At 33.2% G+C, this 20931-nt stretch overlaps 1 protein-coding gene across 1 annotated transcript; it reads right to left on the bottom strand.

The window, feature by feature from the left end:
- Positions 1-572: 572 nt before the first annotated feature.
- On the bottom strand, positions 573-16203 carry LOC120274826 (probable amino-acid acetyltransferase NAGS1, chloroplastic). Its single transcript, XM_039281359.1, has 11 exons — positions 15588-16203; positions 13994-14081; positions 13505-13713; positions 12992-13143; positions 5449-5872; positions 4648-4745; positions 4073-4184; positions 3750-3909; positions 2616-2688; positions 1859-2015; positions 573-784 (listed from the first exon to the last, which is right to left on the bottom strand). Exons 1-10 carry the CDS (start codon positions 15918-15920, stop codon positions 1859-1861), a joined length of 1806 nt encoding a protein of 601 aa, XP_039137293.1. The 5' UTR covers positions 15921-16203; the 3' UTR covers positions 573-784.
- Between the last annotated feature and the right edge of the window lie 4728 nt (positions 16204-20931).

The raw sequence follows: 20931 nt of genomic DNA on the forward strand, positions 1-20931 counted from the left end.
TGTTGGGAACCATGAAAGAAGCATATTAGCAATTTTAAAAATTATTATGTTTAAATGTGGTAAAGCAGTCTGTTGAAAGATACGAGAGTTCCTTTCAAGCCAAATATTCCATAAAATTGCACGGAAAATGAAGTCCCAGAGTGGTCGGAGTCGAGGTGCAAGGGACAGAATCCAGGAGGTCCACAAGAGCGAGATGATTTGTGGGAGAGAAGATGAATCTAAGGATTGAGTAAAGAATGCCTAGATGCTTTTGGAGAATTCGCAATCGATGAAAAGATGTTAAATGTTCTCGGAACCGTTGTGACAGAGGACACAGGTGTCAGTGAAATTTTGAAAATTACAACCTTTCTTGAATAAGCTAGAGAGAGTGAGGATCTTGTCTTCTCCAGCTAGCCAGCAGAGAGTGATTTTGCTAGGGTTACGACTCTTCCAAAAAAAGGGTACAGTGGACTGCAGGTTCCACCAAAAAAAGGGGTACACTAGCAAAATACTTTGCTAAATAGAACCACCAATTTTATCCACTTTTATCAAAAAAAAATAAAAAAAAATAGAACCACCAAACCATCCAAATATAAAATAAAAACATTTTTTTTAATATATGATTTTTATTAAATAGAATTATTTAAAACACTATTAAGTAAAATACATACAAGTGAAGACCCACTAAATGGCTTCGAGAAAAGAAAATTTAACAAGATTGGGTCATCCGCACTCCAGAGGGATAGGGTCCTTTCTATGTGAAAGGATCAACACATAATAGCTTCGAGGTGCTTGAACACTTAACCTGCATCAAATAATAAAATAAATAAATAAATAAATAAATAAAAAGAAAAACAATGTCTAAATTAAATTAGTATAAACATGGTGTTTATTTTTAAAACTTTTTCTTTTTTTCAAATGGCAACAAACGCCTCCTCACAAAGAGATGTTAAAAGAACAAACAGATACAATATTGCACCATTTACACTGGCTTAATGACTCCCTAGAGATTTATCATATGGGGCGAATTAACATGCACGGTAATTAAGGTCGGCCACATGCGTCCAATATAATATATCAAAGATCATAACCCCATATTAATAAATATTAATAAATCTCCCCTGCCTTACAACTCTAGAGTGGAGAATATAACTCCACTCACAAAGGACCCAATAAACATTGGACGAACAATATTTGATATAGTTTTTCTACAATATGTATGTATTATTTTGTACAATATAATATTACAACACAAAAGATTCGATCTTGCACCACCCATCTACCACTCAAGGTAACTTCCTATAGGCTATGTAATATTATCTTCAAACCAAATATTCTATCAGATGGAAAAGACCATTATATCCCAACCCGTCCTAAATGGTTTGTCCGCTGTTAAAAGAACAAACAGTTGTACCAGAAATCTTGAATCATTTGAGGTCATGACAAAACCCAAAACTAAACAAAGCGATGCCAAATTTTTGACATGCAGGGCTGTCTAATACTAGATGAACCAAAAAAAATAACTATACAGAGAAGGCAAGGAAAATTAAAAGGCGTTTGTGTTACATGATTAAAAAGCAATTTGGGTTAAAAACAAAAATTGAAGGAAAGAATAATGTTCATCAAGAATTCTGACACAAAACAGGTAGGAAAAAAAATGTTCATGAAAATTATCACAAGTACTTGAAGAGGAGAAACAAAACTAGATAGTAGAATACATTTTATTCCACACTTTGCATTATCTAGCAACAAATGTGCTAGCAAAACGTAAGTGCTAAATATTGCGTATGTTATGCATGTTTCATTTGGTAAAACACAAACAACACATAAAGATAGTTTAAAAGAGGATTACTGAAAAAATATATAAATAAATTAATACCTATTTTCTATGCCCAAAGACGTCGACTGTGATTCCGCCCAGTTCTGGCTGCAGCTCCTTCACATAATATTTTGATCCACGAGAAAAGTTTATTCTTTCTCTTCTCTCCTTCGGGATGTGCTCAATCGAACATTCTCTAAATCCCCGCCTCACAAACCTGTCACAATATTTTGTTGTTTCACATTTGATCAATGAGGAAAATAGGAATAATAATATGGTCAAAATATTTGCATGCTCAGGCAGTAGAGCGTGTAGCAAAGAGAGAAGGAATTATACAATTGTAATAAATATAAGTTACCGCCAACTTCTAATAAAACATAAATTGAAATGGAATGGCAGAGATTCTTCAATGTATCATCTGCCAACTGGCTAAAAACATTTGGACATGCTCAAAAGAAAACAAGTATTACAAAACAATTTCATGATATATAGGATATTTCCTTAAACAGATAACTGTTGTGTGTTCCTTCATTATCCTTCAGTCTTCCCTGAAAGGCAATGAATTTTACCAATATCTAGTAATAAATCAATAATTTTTTGAGACATGCATCACTGACATTACCAAATCCCTGTTAAAAGGGTGAAGGAAAGAAGGCATGAAATTTTGACTAGTAAATAATAGCACAGTTCAAGAGAAATATAAAAGTAACTGAGGATTATGGTAGAAACAAATTGTATGAATTGACAAATAAACTGAATCTAGAACTTGTAGAAAAACTAGTCTCATCACTTAAAACTTCAAGATCAAGCAGCATACCAATCTGCAGTTCGAGTTGTAAGCAAGAAAAGTTTCTCCAAGCCAAGGGATGATGCCTTCTTCTCCATATAATCTGGCACATAATAATTGGATTTACGTGCATAAAAGGAAACATCTATCTTAGTGAAACTGTACTGTGGTTTATTCCCATTTCTAAAAAATGATTAAAGAAAAAAGAATCGCAAGTGCAAATTCTAAACAAGGGCAAACTGACGGAAACAACACCAAATATATATCAATGTTTACACAAAAAGAGAACTAAATGCAAAAAATTCAGTGCATAATAGTAATAATTTTTCATAAGTTCAAGTGATGGAAATAGTTCTGAAGTATGAATACATTTTTACAAACTCAATGTAGAAGCTATAACAATATGTTTATGGTGATGAATACTAAACTTCATCACTGCATTGATCACTCTAATTATAATACAGGAATATGTTAATCCAATTGTCTGGCATTCCTAGACCACAGCCTCTTCCATACCTATTTGCAGCAATGCCAGTAAAATAATGGTCCATCTCAAGGTACTGCCTATACCAGTACATCAGAGGAATCTCAAGGTACTGCCTACATCAGTACAGAAAGTAAAACATTATTTAACTGTCAGGTCTTTATCTGGCACATCATTCAGAATAGTTACATTGTTTTAGTGATATCATTCAAAGGCCACAAATTGTCTACGGCATTTTCAAGTTAGGATAAACCTGAAACTAACCTGTATATGTTCTTGATGTTGAACCTTGCACTAGTATCAAGTAAACTGAGTACCAATTGATGTGGTGTATTCAGCACAGATCATAGGCCCTTCCCAAGTCATTGAGACAGGGAAGGTTCAAATGTTGAAGGTGCGAATAAAATCATCATATAAAAGGCCGCATTTACTGGAGTGAATGGTCGAAGAAACTGTATAAAATGGTACATGCATATGCATAGATAAATTTGAGTTCACACAATACCATGTTTGATCTGGATAAATTTAAGGCCATAAAATCAAACACTGCATGAGGAATTGTGTCAATGCAGCAATGACAGGATTAAAGCTATGTATGTGTTAGCTTAAAGTCATCATTAGGATCATCATTGCAATAGCGATAAAAAGTTTGCTGACCACTATCATGTTAATTAGCATACCAAGTAATTTGTCTCCTTGCCCATTCCCACGGCATTCAGGAGATACAGCAATAGCAGCAATTTCACCACACTTCTCCTTTAAGTAAGGAAAGAGAGCTGCACAGGCAATGATGGAACCATCTCTTTCCACAACTATGAAAGAATCTAATGTTTGAAGAAGCTGAAACCACAATAGCATTTTAAAATCAAGTAGTTACTTCCCCATGCTAAGTTAGAGACACAAGGAAGTTAATATAATAAACGCTAAGCATTTGTCTAGGAGATGAAAACAGGTACATGGAAACAGAAGCAAATTTGAGAAAAGAAAATGTAGTGGTGCAGACCTCTTCATCAGTCCTTTGAACCAATGTACCATAAGCCTCTAACGGTTGAATAACCTGTCTTATACCAGAAAGATCTGTCACTGTAGCCATCCGAGTTCCCTCATAAACATCACTGAAATGAATTATAAAACAATACAATCGTAACTTATGAGTTCTTAGTACTTGGAACCTACTCCTGAGTAGTTTTTCCAAGAAACTCACTAACTGGGGAGGAAACAGATTTAGCATTCATTGCTCAAGTTTTTAATAACTTGACATAAGCTATAACTACTGAAAGGAAATTATTAGGATATGATCAGCAGAAGTCATGTCCAAAGCAAATTACTATGCATAAATACAAATAAACAAAATGTGAGTTTTGAACTTCTCTTTAATAAACCCCAACAGGAAAGGACCAAAACTAGTAACTTATATCTTGAGCTCACAAAGAGAGGTCTCAAATTTGTAATCTCTTACCTGAAAGGGCTCCTCTGCCTTAGAGCTACCTTAACCCTTAAGTGAACTGAACAAACATGAATTGATAAATGGAATATATATATATATATATATCTTAATCAGAAAAGGAGATTTATTACCTAGCAACCATTGTCCCAACTCCATCTCTTGTAAATAATTCAAGAAGCAAAGCCCCACATTGGGTGCCATCCAGTAGATGGACTCTTTGAACTCCACCCTGCCCAGGAAAAAAAATTCAATGCCAGAAAGCCAATGTAAAGATCTACAAATTAGAAACTGAGCTACAGATTGAAGATTGTTCTTCCAATCATTTATGAAGAACTTTTCATATTACTAAATTCATCTGCACAAAATAAAGTTAAAATGAATTGCCAAATCCCGGCTATTTGCTAAGACAAGTCGTTCCTAGTAAGATCTAAATTTGTCATGAAATTTGTTATATTGAGAATACAACAAAATATCATAAAAATGCCCACATAAATAATATGAACCAAGATTCAATACAGAGTTGCTTGTTCTCATGACAAGGTTAGTCCCTCCAAATTTCATGCCTTTCCAATTTTTGAAACATCAACTCACAAAATGATATCTTTAACTAATATCTAAAAATTCAAAAATTCAGCTGGAAAACATGCTAACGCAATAAAATTACTCTAAGAGAGAAAAGAATACAGAAAATCATCACATAGGATCAGAAGTCTGATCACAAGAGATCAGCAATAGATCAGTCCTTTTAAGTTATAAAATGTATATTCTTTGTTAAATTAATATAGAATCTCACAACAACTTCATACGTAATAAAATAAAACACACACATGAACAGTTAAGGATGCAGCTGGAAAATAATCAAAGATGAATTATCATGAAAGTGCTGCAAAACAATGAGGTAATCAGAAATAAGAAACTACAGTGCTACATACTCTGCAAACAAATGCCGCAGCAGCTAATTCTGAAAGGTAGCCATTTAATCTACTCAACCTTTCTTCACCTCCGATAGCAAATCCCTGTTCACTTGCCCATAGACCATTTCCATTGTCGAAACCAACACCATTCTGAAATGTAATGTACACCTTCTTACTGAAACTTTTCCCATTCCAAGGAGGTTCACTAGTTCCATTTGCATCTGGATGATCCGAATAACTGAAATCTTCTTCATAAACAGCTTTTACATAATTTGCAGCTATTTCACTCTGTTTAGCTCGGTTTCTGATCAACAAATCTGCATCTTCAAGAGTCATGAAACGAATATGACGTCCTTGTTCATCTAAAATCTGACCATCCACAATGCAGATAAGTTTATCTGCCTTGACAGCTAAGGCACAGGCAGTAGCAACTTCATATGTACTGCAATTCACCAATATAAAGAAGTTCAGAAGACAAGTGTTGAAATTTTGAACAATCTAGGAAATGGAAAAGCATTAAAAATTGATTAACTCTTCAGATGCCTTATGTTTATGCCCAACATGTTGGGCTTGTGTCCTAGCTATGAAAGTTAACTTAAATGTGAAAGAAAAGTCCTTGCACCATACATGAACAACAGTAGACAAACAACCACATGACCGTCGTGCTGCACTTCATATAAATATGCTCATAGAGTCAAAGATGAGCTACGATGGCCCAGCCTGAGTGGAACTGTGCACAACACTGCATGTGTACACATTCAGAAATTCATTTCTGAAACAAGGATTTGGCTTAATCAAATTTTGTGTATTAGAATTGTATTTTTATCATTATTCTATTAGCAACTTTCCTGCTGAGCCCTCATGTTGAAGTGCATATTGTGTATATTAAATCCTTGTATTAGAGTAACTAATAATCCCACATCAGCTAATTTGGAAAATATGAATTTGGATATATAAGCAGGAGTAGTTCATTCTACCAACTAAAGTTATTGGGTTGAATTGGACCCAAACACCATGTTTGGTTCGCATCTAACATGATATCTTGATTTGTTTGGTTTGCTTGCAACGTGGCTCGTTAAAATAGACTAGCGCAGGGGCACAAATTAGAGTAACTAACAGTCCACAGCGATGAATTTAGAAAATACAGATTTAAATATATATATATATATATAAGCCTAGGTCTCCCATCCTATCAATTTAAGATTTTGGGTTTAATCTTGGGCCTAATTGGTTCGCATCTAACAATCTAGCACTCTAGACAGTCGTATCAAATGATAATCATTACATTTACCTCCATTTATTATCATATTCAATTTTTTGTATCACCAACATTGTCTTCTCCCAAATGTAAGATGGCAAGTGAATATTAGGATAACCAACTGGAAATATTAGGTGGGATGAATATTCGGATTGTAGGAGGATATCATGGTTGGTATTGTAGCCTAACTGTAGAAGATTTGCACGCTCCATTGTAGCATAATCATAGGAGATTTGCATCCTTTATTATAGCAAATTATAAGATATTTGCATGCAGCTCCTTTCCTGTAAAAGAAGGGTAGCCCTATGTTGTTAGGGAAGTCTTTCAAATTTCAAAAAATATTAGAGCTGTTGCAGTTTCATCTTAAATTGTTCTCTTTTCAAGGGACAAGTTCCTCTTGAGTTTATACATTGGAAATCTTGACAAAGGCTTCCAACAGTCAACTTCTCAACTGTAATAAATTATTAAATATCTTTGTCTATGAAAATTACACTTCCAGTTCTAGTTCAATCATAACCTACACATACAAGTTGCAACCACAACAAAACCTAAATATTATGGCTGTTAATATCAGTATCATACAAGTGAGCAATATCTTGTTTCTTTTCCTTTTCATCCACCATCAATGGACTCTCCATTGAAATCTCACTCAAAAAGGTTAACCATACTTTCATGGGTGGGTGTCCTTAAGCACATGCACCTCCCGATCCAATATTATCTCTTTGGCTTAACTATCACTTAAGCAATATAATTCTGCACATTACAGTCAAGTTCGCGCCAAATCTTGCACATCTTTCTTGTGTGTATGCTAAAGGGTCACTAAATAAATTCCTTGGTAATTTCTATGAGCCAAAAAAAAAATCCAAAATCTTAAGCAAATCCATGATGTAAAAATTGTTGGAGCTCAATAAATAATAAATCTGTATATGAACAGGGTTTTTTAAAGGAAAATTTGATTATTTACTTAGTTTTGAGGGAATCGAGTTATTTGCCAAAATGACCCAAGAGCTGCTCCATAAAGACACAGTCAAGTTCTAAAAAATCTGTGAGGTCTTTCAAAAACCATTTGATTTCAAACAGTGCAGGTTAATCTAAAGCTAAATAGTCTTCAAAAAGCCACTTAGCTCTAAAGCAGCAACCTCTATTCCGTTTAAAGCTACATAGTATTTGAGAGGATGTTTGACTTTAAACTCTAGACATCTGAAACTAAAAGGTCTTTCAAAGGCCATTAAGCATTAGAGTAAGTTCTCTGAGGTTAAACGATTTCTTGTTTAAAGATAAATGGCCTTTCAAAAGCCATTTAGTTTTATCAGCACCTGACTTGTGTTGACTAGGCAGCCCCATGCCATTTTGATGAATAAGTTGTCCATAGTGTCAAAGGGATTAGTTGTCCATTCAAAGTTAGCAAATTTTATGCAGCATATAAAGCCAGCAGAATATATGTAAATATTTTACTTTCCTGATTAAGATATATTAGCTGTTTTAAAGGCTAAAAATCTGTAATTTAGCTATATCCTAGGGCTAAAATTAGCTTGTATTCTTGTTATGTAATGACAATTCTCCACCACAAGAAAACACTTTTTTCCTCAAAAATCTCTAAGTTTGTCATGGTATCAAAGCTACAATTATGATCTGTCCTGTCCAATTATCCATTTCATCCTAGTTCAGTCCCTTGTTCCAATTTGCTCTTGATCAAGTTCTCTCAACCTCATGTCTTCAGACAAGTATGATGCTTTCTTGGTTCGCTTTAATGGCAAAAACTACTCATGTTGGGCATTCCACTTCCAAATTTTTGTCAAAAGGAAGGACTTATGGAGCTATGTTGATGGCAGCACTCCTGTTCCAGACAAAAACAAAGACAAGATTAAGCATGCCAAGTAGTAGGTCAAGGATGCTCAAATCATGCCATGGATTCTAGGATTTGTTAAATCCAACATTGTCTTGAATCTTCGGCCTTTCAAGACTTGAGCCGAAATGTGGACTCATGTTAAGAAACTCTACAGTCAGCATACCACTGCTCATCGATTTCAACTGGAGCATGGCTTAGCGACTCTTCAACAGGATAGTCTCTCCACCTCTAAATTTTACTCTTGCATGAATCTTTGGGCTGAATATACTAAAATAATTTTTATGCTACCATATCACATCTAACCTTATGAATCAAGGCCTTGTCCCTTCTTTAGAAGCATGTCTCAACTATTTGTTTCGGGAAGAGCAGTGCCTTCTCACTCAAAACACCCTGAAAGAACAAAGATTTGCTTTTTCCCTGAGTCTTATGCAGCGCACGATCAACCGAGAGGTAAGAATATTGGCTCCGTTCAGTGTTTTTGTTGCAGAGAATTTGGGCATTACGTTTCAAATTGTTCCAAAAAATTCCACAAATACTGCAAAAAAAATGGCCATATTATCAAGGAATGTCCTATTTGACCTCCTAAGAAATCTGAGATAGCATATACAACTTCAGTTATGCCTTCAAGTACTAGTGGTTCTGTGAATGCAGCAACAACATGAAATGCTCCCACTTCTATTCAACATGTGACCCCTGAAATGACTCAACAAATGATCATTCCTTATTCTCCACTTTAGGACTGTTGGATAAATTTTTCCTACATCACCTACTTGGTACTTCGATTTTGGAGCTTATATTTCATGTGACAAATAATGCTCGTTTTCTTACCAATACTACAAACATTCTGGAAATCTTAAGATTCATACCACTAATGGAAGCCATTTACCTATCACAGCCACTGGTGATATTCCTCCTCTCTACCTGATGTCATTGTTTCTCCTGGCCTTACCACTAATCTTATTTCCATCGGTCAATTGGTTGATAACAATTACAATGTGGCAATTTTCTAAGTCTGGTTGTGTTGTGCAGGATTAACAATCAAGAAGGATGATTGCGAGGAGGCCTAAAATCAGACGCCTTGTTCCTATCCAATTTCCTTTTTCTTCATGTCTCCCATTGCCTTTTGTCACTTGCAATTCTACTCATATTGATTACCAAGCATGGCATAAAGGTCTCGAACATCCAAACAACTTTTTTTTTATTTGCTAAAATCTAGTTTACTTGGGAATAAACGGTCACATTCTCATAGTGTTATTCAATTTGACTGCAATTATTGTAAACTAGGCAAAAGGAAAACTTTACCATTTCCCACTCATACACTAAATGAAGTTCATCCGTTTGATTTGATAAATAGCGATGTGTGAGTTATGGCACCAGTTACTTCTCATGCTAATTACAAATACTTTATTACTTTTATTGATGACTATAGTCGTTTCACGTGAATTTATTTCTTGCATTCTAAAAATGAAATATTTTCAGTTTTCAAGCTTTTCATGCGTATATTCAGACCTAGTTTTCTGCGAAGATTAAAATTCTTCACTCAGACAATAGGGGGTGAATGTCTCATTTGTTTCAAGAACTTTTGCAAGCTAATGGCATAATCTCTCAAAGGTCTTGTCTTTCAACTCCTCAACAAAATGGGGTGGCTAAAAGAAAGAACTGTCATCTTCTCGATGTTGTTCATACCCTTTTATTAGAGTCATTTGTGCCCTCGAAGTTCTGGTGTGAAGCTCTCTCCACTGCAACACACCTTAATAGAATACCCTTTCCCTCGTTGAACCATGTCTCTCCTTCCACTCAGTTATTTGGTCATACTCCAAATTATTCTAATCTCCATACTTTTGGTTGTATATGTTATGTACATCTTCCTTAACATGAATGCACAAAACTCATGGCTCAATTAGTCAATTGTGTTTTTCTAGGATACTCTACACACCAAAAGGGTTTTCTTTGTTATGATCTTAATCTGCATCATATTGGGGTTTCTAGAAATGTGATATTTCTAGAAAATCAGTATTTTTTTCAACTTACCAAGATCACACTTTTCCTTCATTTTCTATTGTTCCCTTGTTTACTAACTCTTCTACAAATTCCTCATCTCCTAAACTACTCTTGGTGTATCATAGACACGCCATGTCATGTCAAATCAAACTACCACACCTCCAGAGGCCCTTTAAGCTAATTCCTTTGCTGCTAATCCCGTTCCAACAACTGCACCTGCCACCCGTAAACATAGTACTCAAGTTAGTCAACCCCCGGACAAATATGATTTTCCTAATCATGTATCCTTGACAATCACCTTGTCCTCTATTTCTATTCCCTCACCTTATAAACAAGCAATGGAGCATTAGGAAATGAATTGAAACAAAAAGTTCTTGCACTTGAAGAAAACCGAACTTGAGATGTTGTAGCACGTGTGAAACCTCTAGGCAATAAGTTTGTATTTTCTATCAAACTTCGCTCTAATGGATCATTAAGCATTATAAAGCTCGATTAGTGGTGCTTAGGAACAAGCAAGAATACAGTATAGATTATGATGAGACTTTCGCACCAGTAGCTAAGATGACCACTGTGCGAACCATATTAGCCCTTACTATATCTCAATCATGGCCTTTACTTCAAATAGACATTAAGAATGCATTCTTACATGGTAATCTCAAGAAAGAAGTTTACATAAAACTTCCCTTTGGAATGCCCACTTCTTTACCTATTCACCTAATGATGTTTGCAAACTAAAAAGCTTTTTATATGGTTTAAAACAGACATCAAGAGTATGGTTTAAAAGTTTTGATCCGCTTTTCTTGGTTTTTCATACACGTGGAGCCACTATGACTCTTTCTTCAAAGGACATCTAAGGGTATAGTAATACTTTTTGTTTACGTGGACAAGATAGTTATCATTGGTTCTTATATACAAGCCATCACTCAGATTCAGAAATTGTTACATTCTACTTTCCACATGAAAGACCTTGGTCAGCTCATTTACTTCTTAGGGGGTTAGAGGTACATCATTGGCCTCAAGGCATCTTCTTGGATCAACACAAATATATACAAGATTTGGCAAAGTTAGCATGACTCACAGGTACTAAGTCTATTGAAACCCCAATGGAAGTTGATATGAAATATCAATGAGACAAAGGAGAGCTTCTTGAGGATTGTACTTTATATCGGAAACTGGTTGGTAGTCTTATCTATCTAACCATCAGTCGACCAGATATCTCTTATGCTGTCCATACAGTAAGAAAATTCATGCAATTTCCTAAGCACCTCCACCTAATCATGGCCTATTCTTCCCTATTGGTCCTTCACTCAAACTACAAGCCAACAGTAATGCAAATTAGGTTGGCTGCCCAAACACCAGAAATTTACTACCATATGGTGTATGTTTTTTGGTGATGCTCTTATCTCATGGAAATGCAAAAAACTAAACTACATCTCTAAGTCATCCACTGAGGCAGAGTATCGCACCATGTCTGATGCTTGTTCTGAGATTATTTAATTGTGTGATCTTCTCACAAAACTTAGTTTCTCCCAAATCCAACCAACTCCATTACATGCTGACAACACCACTGCCATCCAAATTGCTGCCAACCCTGTCTACCACAAAGTACAAACATATAAAAACACATCAAAGTTGACTGCCACTCCATTAAAGAAGCCTACGACCACCAGGTTATCACCCTCCCACATATCTCCACCACTTAACAGAGTAAGGATATCTTCACCAAATCCATGACATGTTAACGCCATAATTTCCTTGTTGCCAAATTGATGCTAGTGGATTTACCAGCATCAATTTGAAGGAGGGATGTTAAAGATATTAGTTGTCCATTTAAAGTTAGCAAATTTTATGCAACATATAATAAAGCCAGCAAAATGTATGTAAATATTTTACTTTCCTGATTAGGATACATTAGATGTTTTAAAGGCTAAAGATATGTAATTTAGTTGTATTCTAGGGCTAAAAATCAGCTTGTATTCTTGTTATATAATGACAATTCTCCACCAAGAGAAAACACACTTTTTCTCAAAAATCTCTAAATTTGTCACATGGGACCAGGAAAACAATTAAATAATTACACGAAGTTTTCCGAGAAGTAAAAACTACATATATGAAAAGGTGTCTGCATAAATCATGTATCTAAAGACATGGAGATTTGACCTTAAGCCATGAAAATCTTCACGCAACTTCTAAATAAAGTCAAGTAATCAAGCTTGTAACAACATAGATCAAATACTTTAGAAACTCAACATTTATACTTGAAGCGATTGGTATAAGAACTTACCAATGTATATGGGTGGCTATCACATAAAGCTAAGTATCCTGATTGTTCAAATTAAAATATGCTAATTAATTTTTAAGACATCTCCAAAGGGAGAAGAAGACAGATCCACTATAGAATTGAGGAGATCACTCCAAGTAATAAATCCATTTGGAAGAGCTAATAAGCATACTTGCAGTTTAAAACCTCTCCAGTGCTTGAATAACCCAGGTTGCTTATTATGACTATGCAGTCTTTATCAAGCTGCTCTCGTATTCGTGAAACAGCTATTTTTTTAACTTCTCCAGTTTCTCCAAAATCAATACCTTTGACAACTCCTCTTCTCTGCCATGGAGAAGTAAGAAGCATTTAAGCAGCACATAAGCAGATTAAGCATCAATTAAATGCTTATGCAGCCATATTAACAAGAAACATTTTAAATGATAAATATTAAAATGAGAGACCACAAACTAAATGTTAGCAAGACATTAAGCCAGTTAGACATAACTCTTAGGAAGCTTCTAATCAATTTTAATAAATAGATAAAAATAAATGTAGGCCAAAGTAACCTCTTAAAATTGAAAAAATGTGTGGACTGTGCCTAAGATTCAGAATGTGGTGATGTTAATGACTTATCCCTGAGTTGATAATCTTGTTAAACATACATCATTCCAGCATCACTCAAAGAGAATGGAAGATTTGTCACCTTAGCTGAAAGATAGTTGCCACTTTCAACACTAACACCGAGTTCATGCCAACGACTATTATCACCATGACGGCGAAGATTCAAAATACAAGGTCCAGGAGAAAGCTTTGCCTCCATCGCAACACGGGCTCTCCCAGATGCTTCCATAGATGCCTCTAGTGCATCAGAATCGGTGATTCTATATCGGCCAACATACTTGACCTTGCTTCCTGTAAAAACCAACACTTACTAAAAAATAAGAGCACAGAGGTGAATTAAGAATAAACAGATATTTGTAGAAGTACTAACACTTTAAGAACTAAAAGGTAACCAGTGAACATCTTTGAATAATCCATTTTGTCTATATCATGGCACAATTGTCTTGGGCAACGAGACCTTGACCGAATCTTCAGAATATTATAGATAGACTTTTTCCCAGTGTACAAATTGTTTGAGTGAAATAATGCAATAATTTTGGTGTTAAGATGGAATCTTGGCCTTTGCACTGACCTCTTTCTTTCAGGAGCTTATCAATTAGGACGTGAGTCGCTGGTACAAGGATAAACTTGATACCAAGGCCATGAAGCAGTGAAATGTCCTGCATACAGATGTATAAATCATAAATGATAATAACCAAAAATAGCACTCATAACATGTCAAGCTCTTAAAAGACAAGGGATTGGTGTATTACCATACATACAATTTTTAATTCTCAAAGAAGAAAATGAACTCAAAAAGAACTCAATTTTTTAAAAAACAAAAAATTGTGAAAATGTAAAGGTTCTAATAGACAAAAATTGCTAAGAGGAGCTTATGTTGGAAAATATTAAGAGGACCATCATACTGTATATGGATGGCATCGAGATTAGTTAATCACATGACAACGTAGGCTGAGTGTACAATTAATAAGTTAAAACTTATTCCCTCTGTCGCAATTTATCTATCCATTTCTAGAAACTTTCTTTGTCCCAAGTGCATATATTAATGGAGTATTACAAACTCATGCCTTTTTTTCACTTCCAAGAAAAAATCAATGTGCATGAAAATAGAATGCAATTAATAAAAAAGACTAAAGCAAAAATTGAATAGAAAGAGAAGGGGGAGAGAGAATTAGTGGACGGAGAGTGAGAAATGGGTAAAATAGGAAAACAAGGTAAATGTGAATGAAATTCCCAAATCTAACCATTTTTCTTGTTCTTTGTAAAACGGTTGAGATGGACATAAAAAATGGAACGGAGGGAGTATTATGCATTCATCCTAATATTTTCTAAGAAAAGAGCTTCTCTTTGAATTCTTGTCCAATTATAATTAAAACAAAAGGAGATAACAATTCTATGAGGATTTCCCTCTAAGAAAATGTTAAGAGGGTCCTCGTACCATATCATACGCAGGTCACTTTGGAATTAATGAGCTGCATAATAAATTTTTAACATTCAAATTTTAATTCAATTATACAATTACTATGTATTTATCATGTAATTTACTACCTCAAAGCAGCCCATATTCTGATGATGAACGTCTTCTTGAAATTTTTGTCCAAACAAGATTTTTTTTTTTTTTAACTGTTCCTCTAAAATCATAGCTTCATGGGAGAGAAAAATAACATATACAGGACAAAGACAACAAGCAAGCCCCTAAATCATCACCCCTTTGCAGTAACTTTCATAAATTTCCAGGAATTATTCAAGCTCATCTTAACTGTAATATCTCATGCAAGTCTGTTCTTAACACCCCAATTTCAAGACATGCTGGTATTGAAAAAACCAGCCAGAACCGAAAAAGGCAACCTTTTTATCGTTATTAAAAATAAGCCAAAAGAATTTACCAAAGAGTCAATGCAAGTCAATACACGGCCCACAATTTCTATGTATTCAATGCTCTTAACAATAGAAATTATAAAATAAATTGCCTTTAAAATCACAAATATAAAGGCTTATGCATCTCAATTCCATACCTTGCTTCAAAAAAACACTCTCAATTCTCAACCCAATTCCCAAAACTTCTCCAACACAACAACCATAAAAAATCCAGATAAACAACCCCCAAAAATTATATATATATATATATATCTGTGTGTGTGTGTGTGTGTGTGTGTAACTACTACCTGAAGGATGCTATCAAAATGAGGGCTATCCACGATCTCTCCAGAGATCACCACCACAAATGTGCTTCCCCGATGACCTCTAATGTACGGCCAGGCCTGCCGAAACCACGCAACGAACTGCTTGTTCTCCGATGAGGAATAACCAGCGGAAACACTCTCCCGAACAGCATCATCCAAAGCACACCCAATCGATCGCCTTCCAAGCCGCACACCGCATCGCGCGAGGGGAAAAAGAGGCATCAACGAGACCGGGAATCGAGAGTCAAGCTGGGGAATCGAGATCCCTCCCCGAGAAGGGCCGGCGATCAAGAACGGCGCCAACGATGAGGCCATGGCGGCGGAGCCCTAGAGGCGCGAGGTGCTAATTGGCGGGAAGGCGACAAAAGAAATAGAAAGCGCGATGCGGTGACAAGACAAGACAAGGATGGTGAGCTTTTTATATATATATATATGTAAAGGTCACTGTCTGGCTCGGCTCATTAATATCGGCTCATCTTGGCTCGACTCGGCTCCGCTTGTTCTTGTTTTGGGCTGGATCTTGAGGTCGGCTCGGCTCGGTTTGGCGAGCTCGTCATATGCTCATAAGCTGCGGCGAAACAACGTGGAGATAGGTTCGAAGATTTAGAATCTTTAGATATAAATCGAAGAAAATTGCATCATAGTCCTTGTTAAGATTAAATTTATGATTTAGTCCTTTTCTGTTTTGCAGAATTTTTTTTGGATGGCTTTTTTAATAAAAATTAAAAAAATTGTTATACTTTTAACTTTCTCACTTAATCAAAAAATCATTAGCTATTTTATATCAACCTGACAACTTACTTTTTCAATATTTTTGACTGAAATACCCATCCTTCATTGTATTAAAACGGAAACACAAAATAGTAAATAAAAACTAAGATATTAAATATGAAAAATAAATGTTAAACAAAATTGTTACATATTAAATGAAAATTTATATTTATGTGTAAGCACACAATGTTGAATAAAAAATATACTTAATAAACGAGAAGTACATTTCGTACGAAAGGAAAAATTATATTTTTAAATAAAATAAACTGAAGGCATGAGTTGTAGAGACTGAAAAATACGTAAACTGAAAAATAAGGGATTGTTTAGAAAATTGAAATGCCAAAATCCCAAGAGACTGCAGGAGATATTTGAAAAGTTGTAAAGATTAATAAAGATTTTTTTCTAAAAATTATAAACATATATACAATTTCGTAATAATAAAAAAATTTAAAATCTTATGTGGTACCTCATTTGTTTCCCATCAGACAGACTAATAAGGGTTTAACTCTCTCTTATTATAATAATTGAGAGTTATAATTTGTTTGTAATATAAAAAAAAAAATCTTATGTTCCAAATGCTTTATGTTTATTTTTCTGTCTTTTTTAAAATAAACATATATAAAATTTTTAATAAAAAATCAAGACAGAATTAGATTTTATCTCAAACCAAACTCTAGTGATTGATAGACAACTCACCCAATTTTGTCTTGTTTTGGCAGTTGTGGGGGACAAACAGGATTTTCATTTTTATTTTTTTATGATTGGAAAGTTGAATATGTTAAAGTTTCGTAATTATTAAGAATAATAATACCTTTAGCAGGATTTTATTGCTTTAATGTTTGATCATTCATGATGAAGAGAAAAGAATTTCTTGTTTTCATAACTCACTTGCTAAATTTACATAAATTTTTTTTAATTTTTTATGAATATAGAGAAGTAACATGGTAAGGGAAGACACATGTGAAAACCACAATGCAAGCTCTATAATACTGTGCTCTTATTTTATACAATTTAAAATTCAAACCCGCTTCCATAGCATAATACAAACACTTTACATATGAACCTAATGTTATATTATTAATAAATATAAAAAAAAAATTATTCTGTTTACTATCTATGTAACTTGTAACTTGTATCTTTGCTAAAAAAAATATATATTAGCAACGATAAATAATTATGAATCCTTGGATATTTTTTAATATTAATTTTGAATTTTTCACTTGTTAAAGTCCTTTTTTATACATGTGGGACGATGGGGCTTATTTCTTTATATATACAAATAAGACAGTGTCATATAATTTTCTAAATTATACTTCCATTTTTTCAAATTTATTCTTTTAGTCATTTACTTAAAATTGTAATCTTTTAGTCCCTCTATTATTTTTAAGTGAACCATATTAGTCTTCCTTAGGGTTAGAGTTTAGGGTTTATGGGGACTGACATAACTCACTTAAAAGTTATAGAGAGACTAAAATATTATAATTCGAAATAACAGACTAAAAGGGTAAATTTAAAAAAATAGAAGGACTGCTCAAGGAATTATACCTACATCCTCACATGCAAGGACGGAGCAACAATTTTGTTCAGGGGGCCAAAAGTTTTTTCAAAGAGAAGTAAAAAAATGGATGAAGCAAATATTAGATTTTTATAAATATTTTCCTAAAACTATATTTTTTTCAAATAGCATATATATATATATATATATATATATATATATATATACTAATTTTTATAAAATCAAGTTGTCAAACAATAAATTTTACAAAAAAAAAATTTGTTACTATACAACCAATTTATTAAATGTCAAAAAACTAAACAATAAAATTTTATAAATATGTTTGTCTAAAACTATAATATTTTAAAAAAAATCAACTCATCAAACAATAGACTTTTGTAAAAACTATATAAATAATTTCGTAAAATATTAAAGAACCAAACAATAAAATTTCACAAAAATTTTTTCTAAAAATATTGGTTTTTATATTATAACTTCATGTGTTAATTTTATATACATATTATTAAAAAAAAAATCAGGGGGCCATCGGCTCTTCGCCCACCTTTAGCTCCGCCCCTGTTTATATAAAAAAAAATTGGACTACAAACCCGCTCCGTTCCTGTTTATATAAAAAAAAATTGGACTACAAACCCACTTCCATACAGAGTATCTTATGCACGGCAAGACTCATCCTCCGTGGCGCCTTCCCCCAAATGTCTTACCTATGGGGAAGCCTAACGTTGGCTGGCCCAAATTTTCTATTTGTGTCAAAGCAACACGTTGAAAATGGAAATAATTGAAGATTTGAAGGAATATGCTGCATATATTCCATACCTTTCTTTATTATGTTTGATGGAATGTCTGAACAATTAATATACCACTTGAGCAAACAAGTTGTCCTACAAATCCGTACGAAAATCTCGCTTTCAAAATTATTATTAAAAAAAACAAAATTAAAGTAATTGGAAATCTTATAAAAAAAACAAATTAAATTATATATATATATATATATATATAAAAGGTTGAATCATCTACCATTGTAAATTTGAAATCTACGAATATTAGTATTAATTTTTAAAAGTGGTACAATAAAAAATGGGATACACAGCGATTTGATCTAAATCGTTTAATTAATTTGTGTATGAACAAATCTGAACCGTCCAGCCCTATTTATATTAGATCTATAGTAAATATTTATAAACAAAACCAAAGCTAATCAACTCAACTAAACCCATAATTAGATCTCACTGTAACACCCAGTGAAATTCCATTACCCATTTGCCCCCACTACAACTGCACTTGTGTGTATTTGTAAAAATGAAGAATTTATAATATTTAAAAAATATTTACTTATATATTAATATAAAAAAATTATTCGTTCAATATCTTTTTGTAGTTACAAATTAATATACAAATCTCATAAAAATATAAAAATCAGATCTATCCTTCTTTTTTTTTTTTCTCCTCAAAAAATGAATATAAATGGTAAATTGCAGTTTTTTTTAATAAAATTGTTTAGTTGATTTTTAATTATAGAGATATATAAAAACATTAAAAAAAATTACACTGGTGTACAAGCAAATACCATTTTTACATAAATAAAAGCAATTGCTCATTTTTTGGGGGCCTATATAAGCAAAGAAATCCTTTAAAAATAAATAAATAAGTAAAATAAAACTATTTGGAGTTCTCTGTTTAAAGCTTTACAAGTATGGGCAAATATAATTTGAGTGCATCAAGGCGGGATGATGTTAATACAATGAGAAAGTTTCGTTGGGGAATAAATAATAAAAAAATATATATCAAATTGTTCAATTTTCTATCTTTGATGCTTGCTTGTCGAACTAATGGAGTAAATAAAAAACCAATTTAAAAATGTGTGTATATATATACACCTTTAAATTGTTAAAATCACACCTGTATTATCTTTAAACTTTTCCTAAATACATGTCTAAGGATGACCTATGTTATTGTGTAAATACATGTATATGTCCGTATATGAGTATATAGGAAAAAAGGAGTTTTTTTTAATAAAAATTAAAAAAGATAAATCACATATATATTCAAATAAAACGAGTTGTAGGACTAATGGCTTCTAGGCCTATCAGTATTGAGTTCCTTATGTAAAGTATTTGTTTTAAAAAGTATTTGAGATGAAATCACAAAATTCTCACTTTTAGATAGTATAGGTGTATTAAGGTATTAAGCCCATATTTATGCATGTCCCTGACTTCTCTTGAATCGGGGTGCTTGTCTCCTATTTGTCAATACATATATAAGAATCTAAAATTTTCATAAATAAATGAGGGGAAAAATATGTCATAACTCTATTATATAATTTTTAATTAAATAATTGTCCATGCTAATATTTATCAAATATATGACATGCATGTTTATAGTAAATAAATAAATACAAACTTAAAAAAAATAATCACTGATGTTGGGCTGGAGTTCTTATAATATTGGAGGCCCATTGGGCTCCAGTGAATCAATAGCATGTTTTTCGAAGTGAACATATACGTGTTTTCTATAATATAAATTTTATATTAGATATAAAATTATTTTTATTAAATGGCCTTTCTTATAAATATAATAAATATTGTCATTTGTCAGTGAATACCGTAAATAGTGTAATTTGTCTACTTTATTAATAAATAAATAAATATAATTTTTTATAATGTTTATAACTTTACATGTTAGAAAAAAGATAAAATTATTCACTATGAGAGCTAGCTGTAAATGAATCAATGCATCCATAAAAAGTTCATTGGCTATATTAATCCAAGGCTTAGCTTAGCTCATTTATTAAGCTAAATAACTAATTCTTAAACCTGTTTTTGTACTCATCTAATAAATGAACATAGCTAAAACACACACCTTGGGCTTGTTAGATCTCTTATATAACTCGTTACTTTAAAACCTTAGTTATTATGTCTAATTAAACATCCTTTTGTCTATAAGTTGTAGTTAAATTTATTGTGGTTGAATAAGCGGAGTGCAAACTTTATAAATTTTTAATGAGTCAAGCCAGAGATTAACAAATAAAGCTTGAATTAAGCT

Source organism: Dioscorea cayenensis, chromosome 13 (genome assembly GCF_009730915.1).
Source record: "Dioscorea cayenensis subsp. rotundata cultivar TDr96_F1 chromosome 13, TDr96_F1_v2_PseudoChromosome.rev07_lg8_w22 25.fasta, whole genome shotgun sequence".
Classification (NCBI taxonomy): Eukaryota; Viridiplantae; Streptophyta; class Magnoliopsida; order Dioscoreales; family Dioscoreaceae; genus Dioscorea; species Dioscorea cayenensis.

What these genes read in the sequence shown, in the direction of transcription:
- LOC120274826 (XM_039281359.1), bottom strand. Translation starts at nt 15,920, where the DNA reads ATGGCCTCATCGTTGGCGCCGTTCTTGATCGCCGGCCCTTCTCGGGGA. An exon ending in CTGCGGCATTTGTTTGCAGA is followed by an intron (nt 4,746 to 5,448) that starts GTATGTAGCACT and finishes TTTCCTGGGCAG; the next exon opens with GGTGGAGTTCAAAGAGTCCA. An exon ending in GTTGGGACAATGGTTGCTAG is followed by an intron (nt 4,185 to 4,647) that starts GTAATAAATCTC and finishes AATTCATTTCAG; the next exon opens with TGATGTTTATGAGGGAACTC.